The sequence below is a fragment of the Rhinolophus ferrumequinum genome, chromosome 13 (assembly GCF_004115265.2).
Source record: "Rhinolophus ferrumequinum isolate MPI-CBG mRhiFer1 chromosome 13, mRhiFer1_v1.p, whole genome shotgun sequence".
NCBI lineage: Eukaryota > Metazoa > Chordata > Mammalia > Chiroptera > Rhinolophidae > Rhinolophus > Rhinolophus ferrumequinum.
In genome coordinates, this window is record NC_046296.1 from 70837536 (window position 1) to 70854544 (window position 17009).

The window sequence follows — 17009 nt, forward strand, 5'->3', positions numbered from 1 at the left end:
TCGTATGTCAAGATGCCAGATGATATTCTACATTGTTCCCGCCGAGGAAGAGAAAACTGAGGTGTGTCATGCTAGGGACAACGCTCGCCACGGCTGAACAGCCAGCATTGTCACGGGCCTGGCGTTGAGGCCACTCACATGTACGGCTGTGAATGTCTAAGCCCTCACCTCTGTGTGATAAGAGATGGATGCTGTGTAGTTTTGTTGTTAGCAGACGACAGCTGTAGTTCATACGTGTCCTCGCACACACAGAACTCTGCTGACCACCAGAGAAGGGACTAGCACGCCCTCACGTGGTATGTGCTGGGACTGAGTGCCAGACACAGGCGCCCCGCTGAGAATGCTGGCAGGCAGCCGCCGACTAACAACACGCTGCTCAGATGACTCGTGTCCTTCAGTGACGCGTGCGTGACACACACTCAAGTATCACTGATTCCTTAAACGTCTTGTGGGTTTGAAACCAACTACATAGATTATTTAAAAACATAGAATTGATTTATTTATTTCGTTTTCTGTCTGACTGGGTCACGTAGATAAATATTTTGGGGGGGGTTTACAACACTAACAATACTTCTTTTAATCATAATATGGTGCTCAATTTCCATTGTCAGAAATATTTCATTTCAGTTGGGTTGTATCCTTCCCAAGAGTTTTATGAGTTCTTTGTATATGGTGGATAAGAAACGTTTCATTTTTACTAGCTATTTTAGCAGACTGGTGGGGAACGGAAAATAATCACAACCCAGAAGAAAAACAGTAGTAATGGAAACAAAACGCCCCTCTCTGTATCTGTCACAGCTGCGGGGCTCCTGAAAATCTGTCCAACACATATTTCCTCTGGTGAGAACTCCTACTAGTCAGAGCCTTTGAATTTGCTTCTAATTAGACTCATAAAGGGGAAGAAGAGATTCAAGAATTCTTTTGCCTGCAGGGGAGGACAAAACCGGCACTCTTTCCTTTTCCTTTAATTTTTTAATCACATATTCGAACACTGCCAAGCCTCCCATCCTCCTCTTTCTCGTCATGAAACACTTAACCACTGCAGTGCTGCAGATTAGATTTCACAAGAATGACGCATGGGAACCTGACCTAGAGGAACTTAAGACACGGCAGTAATAGCCACGTAGAAACAAATGCAATGACAGATGCCAGACAGACAGATGTCAGGCAGACAGACGCCAGGAAGACTGAGACATTATGGACAGGTGGATTTATTACCGTGGACAGAGCTAGGTGAGAAGGCTGGACATGTACGTCCCAGGCTGAACAGGGCAGCATGCACCCTCTCAGGGCTGCCCTTGTCCAGACACAGATTTGCCGCCCGACCGTGAGGCAGCATGGCACTTGCTCTAGTTCTCTGCAGGGCGCAGTGGGCCGAGTGGCTGTTTCTCCCCAGCCCCGTCCTCTAACCTGTGGCCTGCCCATCCAGCACTGGACAGACTGTTCCTTCCTGTATCTGGTGAAGGGTGCTCGGCACATCACCCAACAGGAATGTTATTTGGAGGAGTGAAGGACGAGCTCCTTTCCTGGCCAAGAGGGCGACATACAGGTTAATAGTCTGAAATGTCTGTAACTCCGATGTGAATATAATGAAATGCCCTATGCAGCTGAATTCCACCTACATTAATTAGCAGATAAATAAGTGACAGCTTAGCTGTTATTGGAAGCAGGGGCTGGTTTATGAAGTATTCTTAGGTACGTGCAGTTCATAAATAACTTGAAGGAGAGCTAATTTTATCTTTTACATTGTGAATTTTCTAATGGCTTTACATATCCCAAGAAATGTATATTATAATTTTATGAACACCTATCTGATTGTATCACCGTAATTAAATTAGGAGAACATAACCATTATAGTAAAGAAGCATATTTTCATTTATCTTTTCTGATGGCATTTCTATAGGAAACTCTTTTTCTCTCTTCCTCACTTGAATGAGTCAAGATAATTAGTTCAGCATCCATCAGATGATGACAGAACAGCTGGTCTTTTCCTTTACACAGAAGTAGCCAGAATTACCAGAGTTGTTCAGGGTGGTTTTCTTTTCTTTCTTTTCTTTTTTTCTTTTTTTTGTGTGTGTTTGTTTGGTAGTTAAGGCATCCATAACTCCCTTTAGTTCAGGCTTTTGAGAAGAAATTTATTTTGGAAATACACAAAGCTATCTGCTATCATACTGGGTGGACATATGTTCCGGTTTGTTTGGGACAATTCAAAATCTGTGCCTGTTGTTTTAGTGTCACTTTTAGGTTGGTCTTTGTCCCAGTAAGAAGTGCCCAGTGTGGATAACAAATTGTACAGTCATTTTATGTACTAGATGTAAGAATCTAAAAATGTATATCCTATGCGTTTTGTATTATCCTTCTAATCCTGTTTGGTTTTTGTTGGCCAATTTCAGTGGTTGTCAAATATCTTTATTTTTTTAATACTTATTCAAATATTATTTATTTGCTACACACCAAAATCAATAATTGTCCAGAATGATTTTTTAAATTCTGTTTTTGAAGGGTCCAACATCATAAATATAAACTATAATACATACAAAATGTTTAATTTGGGGAGAAAATGTGAAAGAATCCTCTACCGAAAGCACAGAAAGATATGGTAGGGGGTAATTCGTTAATAATTCTACATAGTGAGGCTCTAATATTTACTTCCAAATAAACTAATTCAAATTCAAACACCCAAGTAAATTCAAAATTATGTAGAACTTTTTAAAGTTAAAAAAAGACTTTAGATGACTCAGTATGACTGTCTTGGTTTATGGATGAAGAAATAGGACTCAGATGTTAATTTATTTATGTGACACCACCAGACAAGGGATCGCCTGGGATCAGAATCCAGGTTTTAGTCAAATAAGGCTGCCAAGAGTGACATCACACATATGAGGTTCAATATGTGATAAAATTTCACTAAAACAAAAGCAAGATTATCCCATTGCCTGCAAGGCGTTTGAACCACTATTCATTGAATGTTCTCTGTCTCTAGTGGGAATTTGCTTCTCAGACAGTTTTAAGTTTCTCTGAACCTTAACTCATGATTCTCTCTTGTGAGGCAATGAGAAAGAGGACTTAAATTCAAAGCAAAATAAAACATGTTTTGATTTCCAGACGAGTGCTTCTCATGGTGCCAAGCAGTTCAAGTGCACCTACGAGAACCCTCGGTGTTCTTCCAAACACAGCAAGTTCAAGGCCCATGGAAACTGCACATCACAGCAGCATGTTCTCAGCATAAGGGCTGCTCACATGTGCTCTGTACTTAACTGTGTGCAAACCACTGACCTCGGCTGATATGTCAGGACAGTCACAGGAGAGGACCACTGCCCCACCGTGAACGAGACGGAGGAGCACCGCCGGAGCACGCCCTCCCATGGACTCAGGGGAGCCTCTCATTCATTGTAAAAAGGACCTCACGGGCATTTTGCTAATTTTGATTATGCCAATAGAAACCCAATTTCTAATGGCAAATTATTCCTGGAGACAACAGGACCGATGTGGTCCATTCTCCCAGCAGTCTTAGTAAATAAATCCACAGAAGACGTGCTTCATGTGTGAAGTATGGACAGGTACATCTTCAGTGGAAAAGTCTGACAACTTCTGTGTCAGAAACACAAAGCATAGCTGGAATATAATATTTCACGTATAAGAATATGAAATGAATCCTGTATTAACTTGAAGACACTTATGGAAATATTACTCATTAAATAGCTAACCATATCGTTTAGATATATGAAAAAAAAACATAGTTGATCATAAATTTAGAAAAATATTACAAGAGTAACTTTTCTTAGAATTTCTTTTCTAATTTAAAAATGTCGACCAGACCAGTTTAATTCAAACCTTGGCCCTAATTTCCAATCTTTTTTCAGTAAATTTTTGATTGGCAGAGGCTTATTCTCCTGAATGTCTGCCATCTTGAATTCAAATTTTATCACTAAGCGTCATGTAAAGTGTTGACGAGCAGTACTTAAAGTACACTGAAGTATTCTTCTCAGCTTTCTTCACTTGAGGCTGCAGTGCACACTTCCTCAAACGCATGAAAGATACAATCAGAAAACTAATGAGCTATAAACAAAAACTGTGTGCCCTACCAGTGCAGCCTACACTATGGCTTTATCAGAAAGGAAGCAGGACAACACAGTGGCCTGGTTCACCGACTTGATGTGCGAGATCTTCCTACGCCCGCATAGGCCCAGCCCAGGAGCAGCCCTTGACTTGAGGTCGGGCCTGCGCTCCGAGGACGGTGAGCTGAGGGTCCTGACGTGGGAGCCACACCTGTGACTGGGTCTCAAGGTGAGCAAACTGCCTGTCTGGGGAGGGTGCCCACCTCCCACAATAACACCTGCTGGGCCTGTGACGCAAGAGGGAAGCTCTCCAAGTGAGGACGCTATCGAAGCAAATCACTCGGTGCCTGAGAGTCCAAGTTACACAGGTGCCTCCACCATACACCCTGTCAGCTTAAACCATCGGCATGTGATTCTTTCATCACGCTTCCTCACGAAACACAGCTGCCGACAGAGAGACCCTGATCACACGGCCCACCCAGGAGATGGGACGATTCCTCCTACACTATTTCCACGGCGCACGAGTAGTGTGGTGATGTGAACAGTGAGGGCATGACCTCCGTCTGGCATGTGCTCATGTTTTTCTATCAAAATTTCCAAATCAAATGTCATCAACAGGAAGAGAGTACTTTTGGAGACTTATTATACGACCAGCACAAAAAACACTGCCCCTACCTGGTCACACGGAGAACAGCACTTATTTGTCATTTCCATCTGCAGAGAGAGGAAAGCGAGGAGAGGAGTCAGCCGCTATGACAAGCACGTCCGTGCCACAGACTTGCAGCCTGTCTCACTGGCAACGGAATTAACTGGCTGCAGGGAGTGTCCTTGGGAACGAGTTTCGCTTACAATTCATTTCTTAGCAGAGTAAATACCAACGGCTCGCAGCAATTCCCGTAACAGAAAAACCCCAGTGTTGGTATACTTCAATCACTGTTTTTCAAATGTCAGCATTTTATGTAGGTGAAGCTATGGGGCAGCTGACGCTTAAATTTCATCATCTGGAAAGATAGGGAGATGATTCTGCTGTACACGGACTTATGGTCATTACGGCTTTGCCATTCCTCATTTGATCCTTCACTTAGGGCACTCCTGCAAGGTGGCATTATTTCCCAGACTTTTACCAGCGAGGCCGGGAAGTCCAAAACAATAACACGCCAGGCTCCACACTGGAAAGGGCTCTGAGCCTACGTTTCTGGCTCTGAAGTGTTGGCGTTTCCTTTGCTCTGCTCGACTGAATTGCTAGAATGTGTGGAAATCACCTAAACCTGAAGAGCTCTCGTCACAGGCGGTTCAGCAAATATTAACCGACCACCACCTGTGTTTTTTCTTTCTTTTCCTTTTACATCCAGGTACCTTCAGTATTCAGAATGTCAACTTTGAAAACTAAGGTCTAGAAAAGTTCTGGGCCTCCTTACATAACTGAAGGAAGCCCTGGGTCTGGAGAAGAGAAATCCAACACATTCTCCCAATATTTTAATGTGCTCTGTCGGACTCGCTTGCAGCATCCAGGAGCAAGGTAGTGTGTACAGAGGAAGAGGGCGGTGGGTTGGGTGGGTGTGGGCGGTACGCAGGGGCCTGGCCTCGCTGGGAGAGCACGAGCCCAAAGCCCACCCTGGGACAGAAGCCTCAGTTGGGATGTCCCCACAGTCAACAGGGCCAGTCAGCTGGGAGGGACTGAGAACAAGAAAGCTGGTCAAAGGCCACCTTCCAGGAGCCTCCCAGCTGTGGCCGTCACACGGGGTGGCTTCAAAGAACCTCATACTCGACTGATTTTTCAATCCCACCCGATCTCGTTTTACTCTTTATTTGGTATTTCACATTGACCTTAAAAATCAAAAAGATCACTCTAGGAGACAAAGCACTGCTTCTTTTTTGATACCTGCAGTGAAAATTGCAGAAGTCATCTTTTGGGTTGGAAATGCCTCTTTACAAGTTTTCACCATGTTTCAAGGAATTATACCTTTAACCCAACTAGGTTCCCCAAATAAAAATGCCACTTTATATCCATGCATTTGGAATCTATCTATAATATCTATCTATCTATCTTTATTTCTATTTCTATTCACACAAATATTTCTGTGTATGAATGTGGAAAGCAAGAGAGAGAGAGGAAGGGTGGGAGAGACTGACCATTCAAGTACCCAGATGTCTGACTCAGCTTATGCTCTTACTGAGGAAACACTCACATGGCTTAACTTTTCACTTCTTTAGTCATAGATCTGAAATGTTGGGGGGAAATATCTGTTCTTCTGTTTCATGCTCTAACTGGTTGTTTTCGGGTTAATCAGGAGTGACACGGCCCCTAATTATCTCCATGCATTAGAAGGGGGTGGGACGCTGTACTCACGGTTTGCAGCGTCAGGTCACTGATGTTTGCGGACACGGCTCGAAGCCAGCCGGCGTGCTCCTGGGTGCTGGGAAACTGAAGCAGGCCCGAGCTCACTCCATCCAGTGCCACCACCTGGAAGGCGTCGGGCCTGCAGGAAGGAGAGGACGGTGCTGGGCGAGGAGCTCGCAGACCGTCCTGACAGGAGCGCCGAGGGCCCTCAGCCCAGCTGGCCGCACGCCCGCCCTCCAACCCCACTCAGTATGGATCTGTGCATGCAGGAAACACGGCAGAGAGACAGCGTGCCCATCCGCGGATGCCCCCGCGTGGGAAGGAGCTTTACTGGAGTTCAGGTCAGTACTTTGAGATCCCCCACCGACAGCTATTCCTAATTCAATAAAAACACGGAAGGCGATTCCCATGGGAACCAGTTCTTGCTCCCGTGGAAATTCTGGCTTACTGCCTGTGGGGTCCTCGGTAGCTTTTCCGTGGAGGGCAGTTTGCTGTGCTTTTGAAACCTCTTATCACGATGATGACAGGGCAAGAGAAGGGTGTCCTCACAGCACTGACCACGTTTTATGGCCACACATACATTTCTGATTTATGACAGAGCTTTTGAAGAAGTTGGTTCTCTTTCCTTTTCTCCATGAAAGTCGGCGAGCCACAAAGCCTACCGTGACAAATGATTCCTAACAGCAAAATGACTGACGCAGCTCAGTACTTCTTCCCTATAATGCAAAGCCTGTTTTCCAAATATAATTTATACAAAACTACAGTTACAGACTGAGTTGCACACTTTCCAAACATCATCGGTGCTGCCCTAATCCCCAGGGTGGACATATGTGTTGCTGGGGCGTCGGAGGAAAGAAGTAAGATCAAGTGGGTCCCTGATCTGACAGTACTAGTGTCCTTGTAAGAGGAGGCCTGGAACTCTGCCAGGTGAGGACACAGAGAGGGCGGCAGCGTGGGCCGGCCAGGAAGGGGGTTCTCACCGACAGCAGGAAGGGGGTTCTCACCGACACCAGGAAGGGGGTTCTCACCGACAGCAGGAAGGGGGTTCTCACCGACACCAGGAAGGGGGTTCTCACCGACAGCAGGAAGGGGGTTCTCACCGACACCAGAAAGGGGGTTCTCACCGACACCAGGAAGGGGGTTCTCACAGACACCGAGGGTGATGGCGCCCTGACCTCCGACCTCTGTTCTCCAGAACTGAGAGAAAATAAATGTCTGCTGCATAAGCCCTGGCCTGTGGCGTCCTGCGGTGGCTGCCCAAGCTGACTAATACAGTACAGAAAAAGAGCGTCTTTACACCTCTGTTCATTTTCTTCTTAAGAACGCAGTGTGTACTAACCCAGGCAGCCTATGCCTTCATGTCCCTACGCAAATAATTGAAAGGTAAAAACCAATAAAAGAAACATTTAAAAAAAATAAGGCCCACACTAAATTATGTTTTAATGTTTCAGATATGACTGTAATCACGGTTTCACTAAGCAGGGAAAGACCACAAGAGAAGGAGAAGGAACCAGAGACATTTTCAAACAGTCTTGTGCATTCATGGCCAAATCTATCAGACTATGGTTTCTTGATGAAACACTCCTTTCTTTTTCATAAGCAGACATCCCTGACGAGGTGCCATTCCCACCTTAATCGGCATGACTTGATTCAACAGAAAATTTGTTTACAGACAAGTGCCCTTGTCCCCACCCATCTTGGCTCAGAGATGTTGCCCAGGGGCCACAAGCCTCGAGTTCCTCATGAAAGATTTGCAAAGGAAACACCTCTCCTTGCAACAGGGCCGGAGAAGTCCGGCCTGGGCTCACTGCAAAGTGCTGTTTACTATGGAGAAAGGCAGCTGAAAGGACCATCACAGACTGAATGAGTCAGGCTCACCTGGCAGCTGGTGGGTTGCAGGAGAAAACCTGGGTAAGACGCCTGACAGGAGCTCTCCTGGGTCAGAACGAATCTCAAGCTCTGACCCCAGGATCTATTCCTTCTAAGAAACTAGATGTGACTGGACTATTCTGCAGCACCATTTATGCCACAAAGATTTGTTCCAAACAACAGACAAATCAGCTAGAAATTAGTGAAATTTAATAGATGGGTGTGGTCGGGGAAAGAGACAAAGGGACCCTGTCCAACCCCACTGTCAGCCCAGGGTGCCTGTGTACAAACCCAAACTGCACCTCCGAGCACCACCACAGAGGCGGGACACCATCGGGGGGAGGGTGCTGGACAGACATCACACAAATAATCCAACCAACCAGTAAACAAACACACAAATGGGAACAACAAGCCCCCGAAGGGTGGGGGTGGGGACCAGTACCCAGAGTTGCTAAAAACAGGAGAATATACCTATGACCTATACGCTGGGAAAACGCAGGCACAGAGACCGTCCGTGAGCAGGACCAGATGTCACATTAAACAGAAAGGTGTCCAAATAGCCATTGCAAACATGTTCAAGGGACTAAAGGAAACCATGTTTAAAGAAATAAAGATATGACGACAACGTCATATCAAATAGAGAATATCAATAAGAAAAGAGAAACTACAAAAAACAACTAAATTGGATATACTGGAGTTAAAAAGTACAATAACTGAAACAAAAATTTTACTAGACACGCTTGATAGATTTTAAAGGAAAGAATAATTAGGGAACTTGAAAATAAATTGATAGAGTTCACGTAATTTAAAGGACAGAAAGAAGAATGAAGAAAAATCATCAGAGCCTCTGAAAACGTGACAGCATTAAATGCAACCCCAATATACCTGCATAAAGGGAGTAGCAGGAGGAGAAAGAAGCAGAAAACATATTCTTAGTAATAATGGCTGAAAAATTCCCCAATTTATTGAAAAACACTAACCTCCATATCCAGAAAGCTCAAATAAGTCCAAGTGGGATTATTCACACAAAGATACCCACAAACAGACTTATGTCAATAACGCTGAAAATCAGAGACAAGAGAAAAATCTTAAAGCAGCAAGAGAAGAAACAAGTCATCACCTATAAGGTAACAACAATGAACATCTGACCTCTCCGTGGAGACTGGAGGCCAGAAGATGCTAGAACAACATATCAAAGTGCTCAAAGAACAAATCTGCCAACCAAGGAGAAATACAGCACCAATACTGCTATTCGCACCAAAGCTCTCTGTGAAAAACGAAGGTAAAATGACAACATTCCAAGATAAGCAAGACCTAGAGAATGTGTTGTTGATAAAACCTCCTTACAGGAAAGACTGATGGAAGTTCTTTAGGTTGAAAGCAGGTGACCCCTGACTGTTATTTGAATCCACATGAGAAAGCAAAGACCACTAGTAAAGGTAATAATATAATTATAAAAACAGTATACATATTTCTCCTCTCTTACTGTAAATAATGTAAAAGGCAATTATATAAAATAATGTGTATATGATGCACTGCTGGGCCAAATAGTTGGAGGCTTCAATATCCACCTGTAATAATGGCTAGAAAAACTGAGCAGACAATGACAAGAAAACGGGAGCTGGAGCCGCACGATGGAGCTGGAGCCGCACGATGGAGCTGGAGCAGCTGGCAGCCCCGTGGAACTCCCCAGGCAGTAACCAGGACGCAAGCTCAGTGTTCTTCAGAACGGACTATGTACCTGGCCAGAGAAACTCAGAACACTTAAAAGGACAGAAATCATACAAAGTGTGTTTCCCAACCGCAGTGGACTCACTTTGAAATCAATAACAGAAAGAAATTGAGAAATTCATAAGTATATGGTAATTAAACAATACAGTCCCAAATAACGAATGGATCAAAGAGCAGAGGTGACGTCATAGGAATGGCAGCAGCGAGGTGGTCTTCTTGCGTTCTCCTCCGGAACTTACCCCAAATTGAACATGTACAACCCATCAAAGGACTCTCTGCTCATCACATACAACAGCGAAGAGGCTCGGACGAGGATTACTCCAAGGTGGGCAAACCGGGCGACCATGGGAAGAGGGAAGGGAGCGGAGTGGAGACACAGCCCACATCAGCGGCTGCAGAGACACGGGGACCCCAGGACACAGAACAGAGATCACAAGAGCCAGGAGGCGGGCTCTTTCTCTGTGTCCTACAGCTGATCTCTCCTGCAGAGAGAGCAGCTTATCCCATGTTTGAGGCAGTAACCTCATCGGAGATCTCCAGCTGGGCCCTAGGTCAAACAAAAAAGCAAAAGCCATACCTGGGTCCCCTCCCCTACTCTCCCACAGCAATCCTACCTCCCCCTTTCCAGAGTCTTAAGCTGGTCCCTGAACTGAGGAGTATGTCAGATGACAGAGGAGCTGTAGTGCTCAGGACCTGGAAAAAGCCGCTTTGCAACTGTGACCTAGGGAAGAGGCTGGGAAGAGTGTGACACTGCTGGGATGGGAGACGGCAGACCCCTCCCTTCCCAGCCCCCGCCTTTTCTGGGCTGCTGCTGCGGCAGGAAAATTACAGGTGCAGAGACACATGCAGCTCTGGGCAGAGGCAGCTCTGGGCTTTCAGCAGCTCAGAAATCTCGAGCGCTCCACACCCCCCGACGGAAGAAGTGCCCTAAGACTCAGGAGACCTGTGCACAGAGAAGAAGCCCACCTCCCAGTGGCTGGTTGTGGCGCTTTCAGTGCGCGTATGTGCAGGCCAGAGCAGAAAGTGCACTGACATTGTAGAAACTACTAACCACACTTCATAGCCCCACTCATCTAGAACTACAATGCCAGGGTCACTCTGGGCGCCAGATGGCTGGCTCTGCCTGCACAAGACGTAGAGGACTCTGTACAACAGAAGACAACCTGGAGATTGTTTGGTGGGCTTAAGGCAAAAAGCTTTTTTTTTTTTTTGTATGACCATCATTTTTAGCATATATTATATGTACATATATATGCATTTCCCCTCTTTCTCTTCTTTTCTTTTTTCTCTTCCCTGCTCTTCTTTTCCTCCCTTTCCATTTTTCTGTATTAACTTTGTGTGTGTGTGTGTGTGTGTGTGTGTGTGTGTGTATTTTTGATATTTTTGCCTGTGTTGAGTGTGGGTTAGCTATCAGTTGTTGTTACATGTGAGAGTATTTGGTTTTTTTCTTTGTTGTTGTTGTTGTGCTTGTTGATTTGTTTTGTTCTGAAATTGCCCTACACAAGGGCCCTACACACACCCAGAGGCCAACTCCAGACCAAACCAGAATATTACTGGGTTTGACCTACAAGTGACACACCCAGAGGGAATTCTCTACAGGCACAAGAGCACATAGGGGCCATGTCTCATCTGGGTGGTCAACCCTCACGCAGCAGCTCATCCACTGTGGGCAGAGCCAATTCTCACAACTAGTTAGCCTAGAAGTCAATCCCACCTACTGACAAGCCAAAAGCAATTAAAGCTCAACTTTAACAGGAGAACAAACACAACACAAAGGTCACCTTTGCAGCACACGCACAGGAAAATAGGGAAGTGGTGCAAGTCAAATACAAAGGACACATACTACATAAGACTACCCAGCAAAGACTGAGAACCCTAGGGGTCTACCTAATACATCCAAGCAAACACAGAGAGTCGGCCAGAATGGAAACAAAGAAAAATGTCCCAAATAAAAGAACAGAAGAAACCTCCAGGACTGGTATCAAATGAAATAGAGGTAACCAACCTATCAGAGACAGAGTTCAGAACACTGATGATAAGAATGTTTAAGGAGCTTAGAGACGACATAAAGAAGGATGTAGAAATCATAATGAACAACCAGTTAGAACTAAAGAACACAATACCTAAAATAAAGAACATAGAACACACTTGAAGGAATTGCCAGCAGGTTAAATGAGGCAGAGGATCGAATCAAAGAAGAAATGAGCATATAATTTGAGATGAATGAAAATGAAGACATGACATTCCAAAACCTATGGAATATAGCTAGAACCATCTTGTATATTTATAGGTGTAGTGCCTGATTAACAAAGGAAAATAAATCTCCAATTAGCCATCTCACCTTCTACCTTCAGACACTAGAAAATGAAGAGCACAACATAAAGTAAACATAAGGGAGAAAACAATAAAGATTAGAGCTGGACTTAATGAAACAGAAAATCAATGTAGACAAAATCTGATTCTTTAAAAAGATCAGCAAAGTTCACAAGCTTTAGGTGGATTTACCAAAGAAAAAAGAAGTAAGACTCACAAGACTAGAATAAAAAATGAAAGAGGAGATATTACTATCAATATTACAGAAACAAAAGAATTGTAAAGGAATTCTGCGAGCTATGGTATGCTGATAAATGACATAACTTTTATGAAATGGAAAAAGTCCTAGAAAGACACAAACTACCAAAACTGACTCAAGAACTCTGAATGGACAATATTACAAGTAAAGTGTTCGATTAACCAAAAAACTAACCACAAAGCAAAGCCAAGGCCCAGAAGTCTTCATCGCTAAATTCTACCAAATAATCAATTACCCACAAACTCTGCCAAAACCAGAAGAGGGCCTCTCCCTACTGCTTCCATAAGGCAGATGCTATTCTGATACCAAAACCACAAGACGTCACGAGAACAGAAAACTACAGACCAATATCTGTTTGGAATATTGCAAAGGTCCTGCACAAAATACTAGGGAACTGAATCCAGTGACACAGATGAAGAAATGAACACTATAACCAGGGGGATTTGTCCCGGAATTCACCAGACACTCTTCCATCCTTATCTTTTACTAAGTCGGCTGCTTTAGGTAGAATCTGATCGCCTGACTCGTCTCAACTGTTTTCAAGACCCCAAACCTGACACCGGTCAGCATCCTCAGGCAAGGACTGACCTCCCGAGCTCCTACTTCAGTTGTGCCATGGATCCCAGTACCCACCCCGGAGTCTGACTCTAAGAAGTGCAAATATTTACCTGCCTTCAGAGCTTCAATGTCGAGAAAGCAAACTCAGCATTTATAGATCACCTTTAAACCAGGTATATGGTTATGAAAGACCAAATGCAGTTGACCCTCCAAAATGAGCCAGAGACCCTTAAGCATGAATTACAGGTCACGGCCATCGGTGAGGAGCACACCCTGCCATTGCACTGAGGCCCCTGCCAACACCTGTCTCTCTCCCGGGCAGTGACGTGGGAGGGCAGGAGGGATGGCACACACAAGGGTCTCGTCTTCGTTTGACCTGCAGCCTCCGTGCTTTGGAAGCTGAGGAACAAGTGTGTTTATTTTAGCCCACGATGCAGAGGTCTGAGCATTCACTACACAAAATGAGAGGAAACATGTATCTCTCTCAGAATTTGAAAAACCTTCATGTTTTCTTCTGTATGTTGCATTCCAGACAGTCTCTGTGGTGTGTCATTGTCTTCCTGTCACGTCCTGTGTCCCTTGTGAGGCTAGTGTCCTCCTGCCCCGTGCCCTTTATGGAGCAGGACTCAGAGATGTGTTGGGCAGAGGGCCCTGAGGACCTCGCCACAGCCAGATGGTAGAAGGAAGATGGACAGAAAGAGGCTCAAGGGTCATGGATACTCAGGACTCTTCTTGTTTGACTCTTACATCTGCCTACAACGTGCTACAGGACAGTAAGCTCCAGAGTTTGTCCACTTCATACCTGCAGCATCCACAACAGCCCCTGCACAGAGAAGGCCCCTGCACATAGTAGGCCCCTGCACACAGTAGGTCCCTGCACACAGTAGGCACAGAGCGTCTGCTGCACGAATACAGTAGGAAAACGTGCAGCATGCCGTAACATACATCAATCGCCCCCACTGCCCAGGGCCACCCATGTGGGAACACCCCCACCCCTGCTGAGCTGTGCATTCTCCTCCCGTGACAGGTAACTGAAGCGCCACATAGTGGGGCGGTGAGGTGAACTAGATCAGGTGCGTAAGGTGACAGCTGCATGTGGCGTGTTAGGCACATACCGATCATACTACCTGTCTTCAGGGGACCGTCTCCTGGTTACGGCTCCGGCACTGTACTGAGTGGCTTGGATCTCTTTTAACACATCTGCGGCCTGCGACTGACCTGGTCTTATCAGAAGGAAGGTGTTCACGACACACTACCTGCTCATGGCAGTAGTAACTGCTGTGACGAGGGTGCAGTGACAAGTTTGGAGGCTCGCTCTGTGCCAGGCTCTCGCCTGAGTCATTTTCGGTTCACTTGCCCTCACAGCCCTCACGAATGAGGTGCTGTCATTCAGTTTTCCAGGAAGCGATGGAGCTGAGGGATGGTGTCCCCACCCAGCTGGGCAGCTGTGGACCACGCTCCCCACAGACATGAAACCGTTGTCGCCCTTAGTCCCCAGAGCACAAGCAGCTGCCTCAGGTTTCCTGTCCTGCTTCTTGATGATCCATCCCTAAGGTTCCCTCATGGCCTCCAACACCAAAGTGGAGGCACTGCCAGTCCCCAGGCAGCAAATGTGACCAGCCATCCCCGTGACAGAGCCTTGCGCCCACACAATTCCAGCCACACAAACACGTCACATGGTCACCAGAATCTACTCAGCGTCAGGGAAATGCCGCCTGAACCCTGCAGCCTGGGTCCTCTGCCTTGCCTCTGCTCTTCTGTTGACCATCAGAGTGTGTCAGCACCGTGACTAGAAAGCAACAGCACACAGTATGCTCTTTCCTCATTTCTCAGATGGGGAGGGTGCTCCCAGCAGAAGGGGCGTCCGGGGGTCAAAAGTGGGGAGTGTGTACTTGGTGCCTGCAGCAGAGCTGAGCAAAGAGTGGCGACAACTGAGTGGTGGAATATCGTGGAATTTATGTACTTATTTGTTCCGTTCTCCATAAATAATATATTGTAATAAGCAATACCATGTCATAAGATATATTTATGTCTCAAAGAAAATGATGGGATCACCAGATAAAGACATCGAAGGTAACGAGCTGTGTCAGTAAACTGCCAGCTCTGACCAAATGGGAACGTAAGCACCATTTCCCCAACACACCTGCCCGCGTTCACTTTTGCATGGACCACGGGAGCTGACGTGCAAACACAGGTGGGATGGACACGTGAGCTGAGTGCTGCCTGGCCAGCGACGCAGCTCCAAGAGCGTCCTTCACAGCTCCCGGTCCCCGGAGGTGACAGCTCGCCTCTTCAGGAAGGGGGGTCCTCATGCAGCAGGGAGGGGCAGTGCCCCTGCCCCGGCCACGCAGGCTGCCCCTTCCCTGCGGCTCCCCTGTGCGTGTGGCCGGCGCACCTGGAAGCCCGGTGTCTGCATGTGAGAGAAGCTGCTGCTGCAAAGAGCCGCTTCGTCACTGCTAATGAGGTCTCGTGGGTTCTGTTTCTAAGGGCAAATGTAGAGTTAAGCTCATGAACTTGAAAACAAAACACACAAGACCTCCTCTACTGATGAAGAACAAGCTCTTTGTAAAAAACCCACATTTATTACAAAGGCACAGTGAATGACAGTGTTAGACACTCGAGGATGGAACAAGGGGCTCCGAGCCCTGCTTGCGTCCCAGGCGACAAGCAGGCCGGAATCGGGTCAGCACTCGCCCAGCGCTGCTCAGCGCATCTCGTGGGCTGGACTGGAGTGTCAAATGCTCACGTTGGAACCAAGAATTGGACATTTTAAAAGCTCACTTTACATAATGACTGAAGTTACTGCCAACAATTCAAACTACTGTAAATCGAGAGCAGACAACTGTGTTTATTGTCTGTAAAGAGGCAACAAAACTCATCCTAAAAGATGACACACGGCCAAAGTCTCTGGGATTATAAGTCTCAAAGTTCCGTTTTCCCAACCGTCTTAATGGCGTCGTGGCCTATAGCTGGGGATGGTTCGCAAAACAAACACCACTGTTTCCTGTGTCATCAGCGGTTTCTCGCAGGTGTAAGTCTGTGTGGTGTGTTTTGCAGTTCTGAGCCCGGAGGTCACCGAGCTGTCCTCACGGGCTTTGCTTCCCTTGGGCAAACCTGCTGAAGCCCAGGTATCTCTTTCAACATTAGCAGTGGGTCACTGCCAACAGCATGGCTGCCGACCCCACACACAAGTTCAGCCGGTGCCCGAGGAAGGGAGCAGGACATCCAGTCCTCCTTCTGCATCTCTGACTAACTGCAAGGAAAGCCAAATGACCGGTGAATGTGCCAATTCCTGATATCACCATCGACACTGAGGGATGCTCTGAGTATCGATTCTTTCCTTGAAAAATGCATATTTTATCCACACAACCTTCGGTGTCTCTAATGCTGATTCACTTTTATTTCCAAATTCAGATCCATACTACTAACTCCTGAATCCATGTGATGTCATCTAAACGAATAACCTCTCAGAGTCTCCGAAGCCGACTGAAGCAAGTAGACAGTAGCAAAACAGCAGAGTTGGGTACTGAGTGGCTGGATTTATTGGTAAATAGATTTTCTCATTTATCAACTTTCGGTTTACTTGCATAATAAGTTAGTTTTAAACCTGTTTTCCCATTTATTCCATAGGAAGCAAATTTCAGAAGTTATTCAAGAGAAAAAGACACCTGCACACTGCAGAGGGGTCTACTTTCTGGTGTGAATGGGATATTTGACAAAACACGTGAAAGCCCTTAAAATGCTTTAACCCTTTCATTCCATAATCCAACAACATTATTTACTCTAATGAGTGATCAGTAATGTGCACAAAAATTAAACATAAGAACATTACAGCATTCCCCAAATATCTTTAAGACAAAGCATAACCTACTGGTCCCAC

General features: G+C 45.9%; 1 protein-coding gene across 13 annotated transcripts in view; it reads right to left on the reverse strand.

The window, feature by feature from the left end:
- SNTG2 (syntrophin gamma 2) overlaps window positions 1-17009 on the reverse strand; it is a 166388-nt gene that overhangs the window by 50284 nt on the left and 99095 nt on the right. For 11 of the 13 annotated variants that reach the window (XR_004424873.1, XM_033125447.1, XM_033125446.1 and 8 more), the window contains 2 exons: window positions 6409-6538; window positions 4734-4772 (listed from right to left, as the gene is read on the reverse strand). Coding sequence is in view for 12 of the 13 variants with exons in the window: in XM_033125447.1 (XP_032981338.1) it covers window positions 4734-4772; window positions 6409-6538 (169 nt within the window). In the remaining variant the exon portion in view is untranslated. The remainder of the gene's footprint in view (window positions 1-4733; window positions 4773-6408; window positions 6539-17009) is intronic. The other 2 variants (XM_033125450.1, XM_033125442.1) reach the window with 1 other exon arrangement.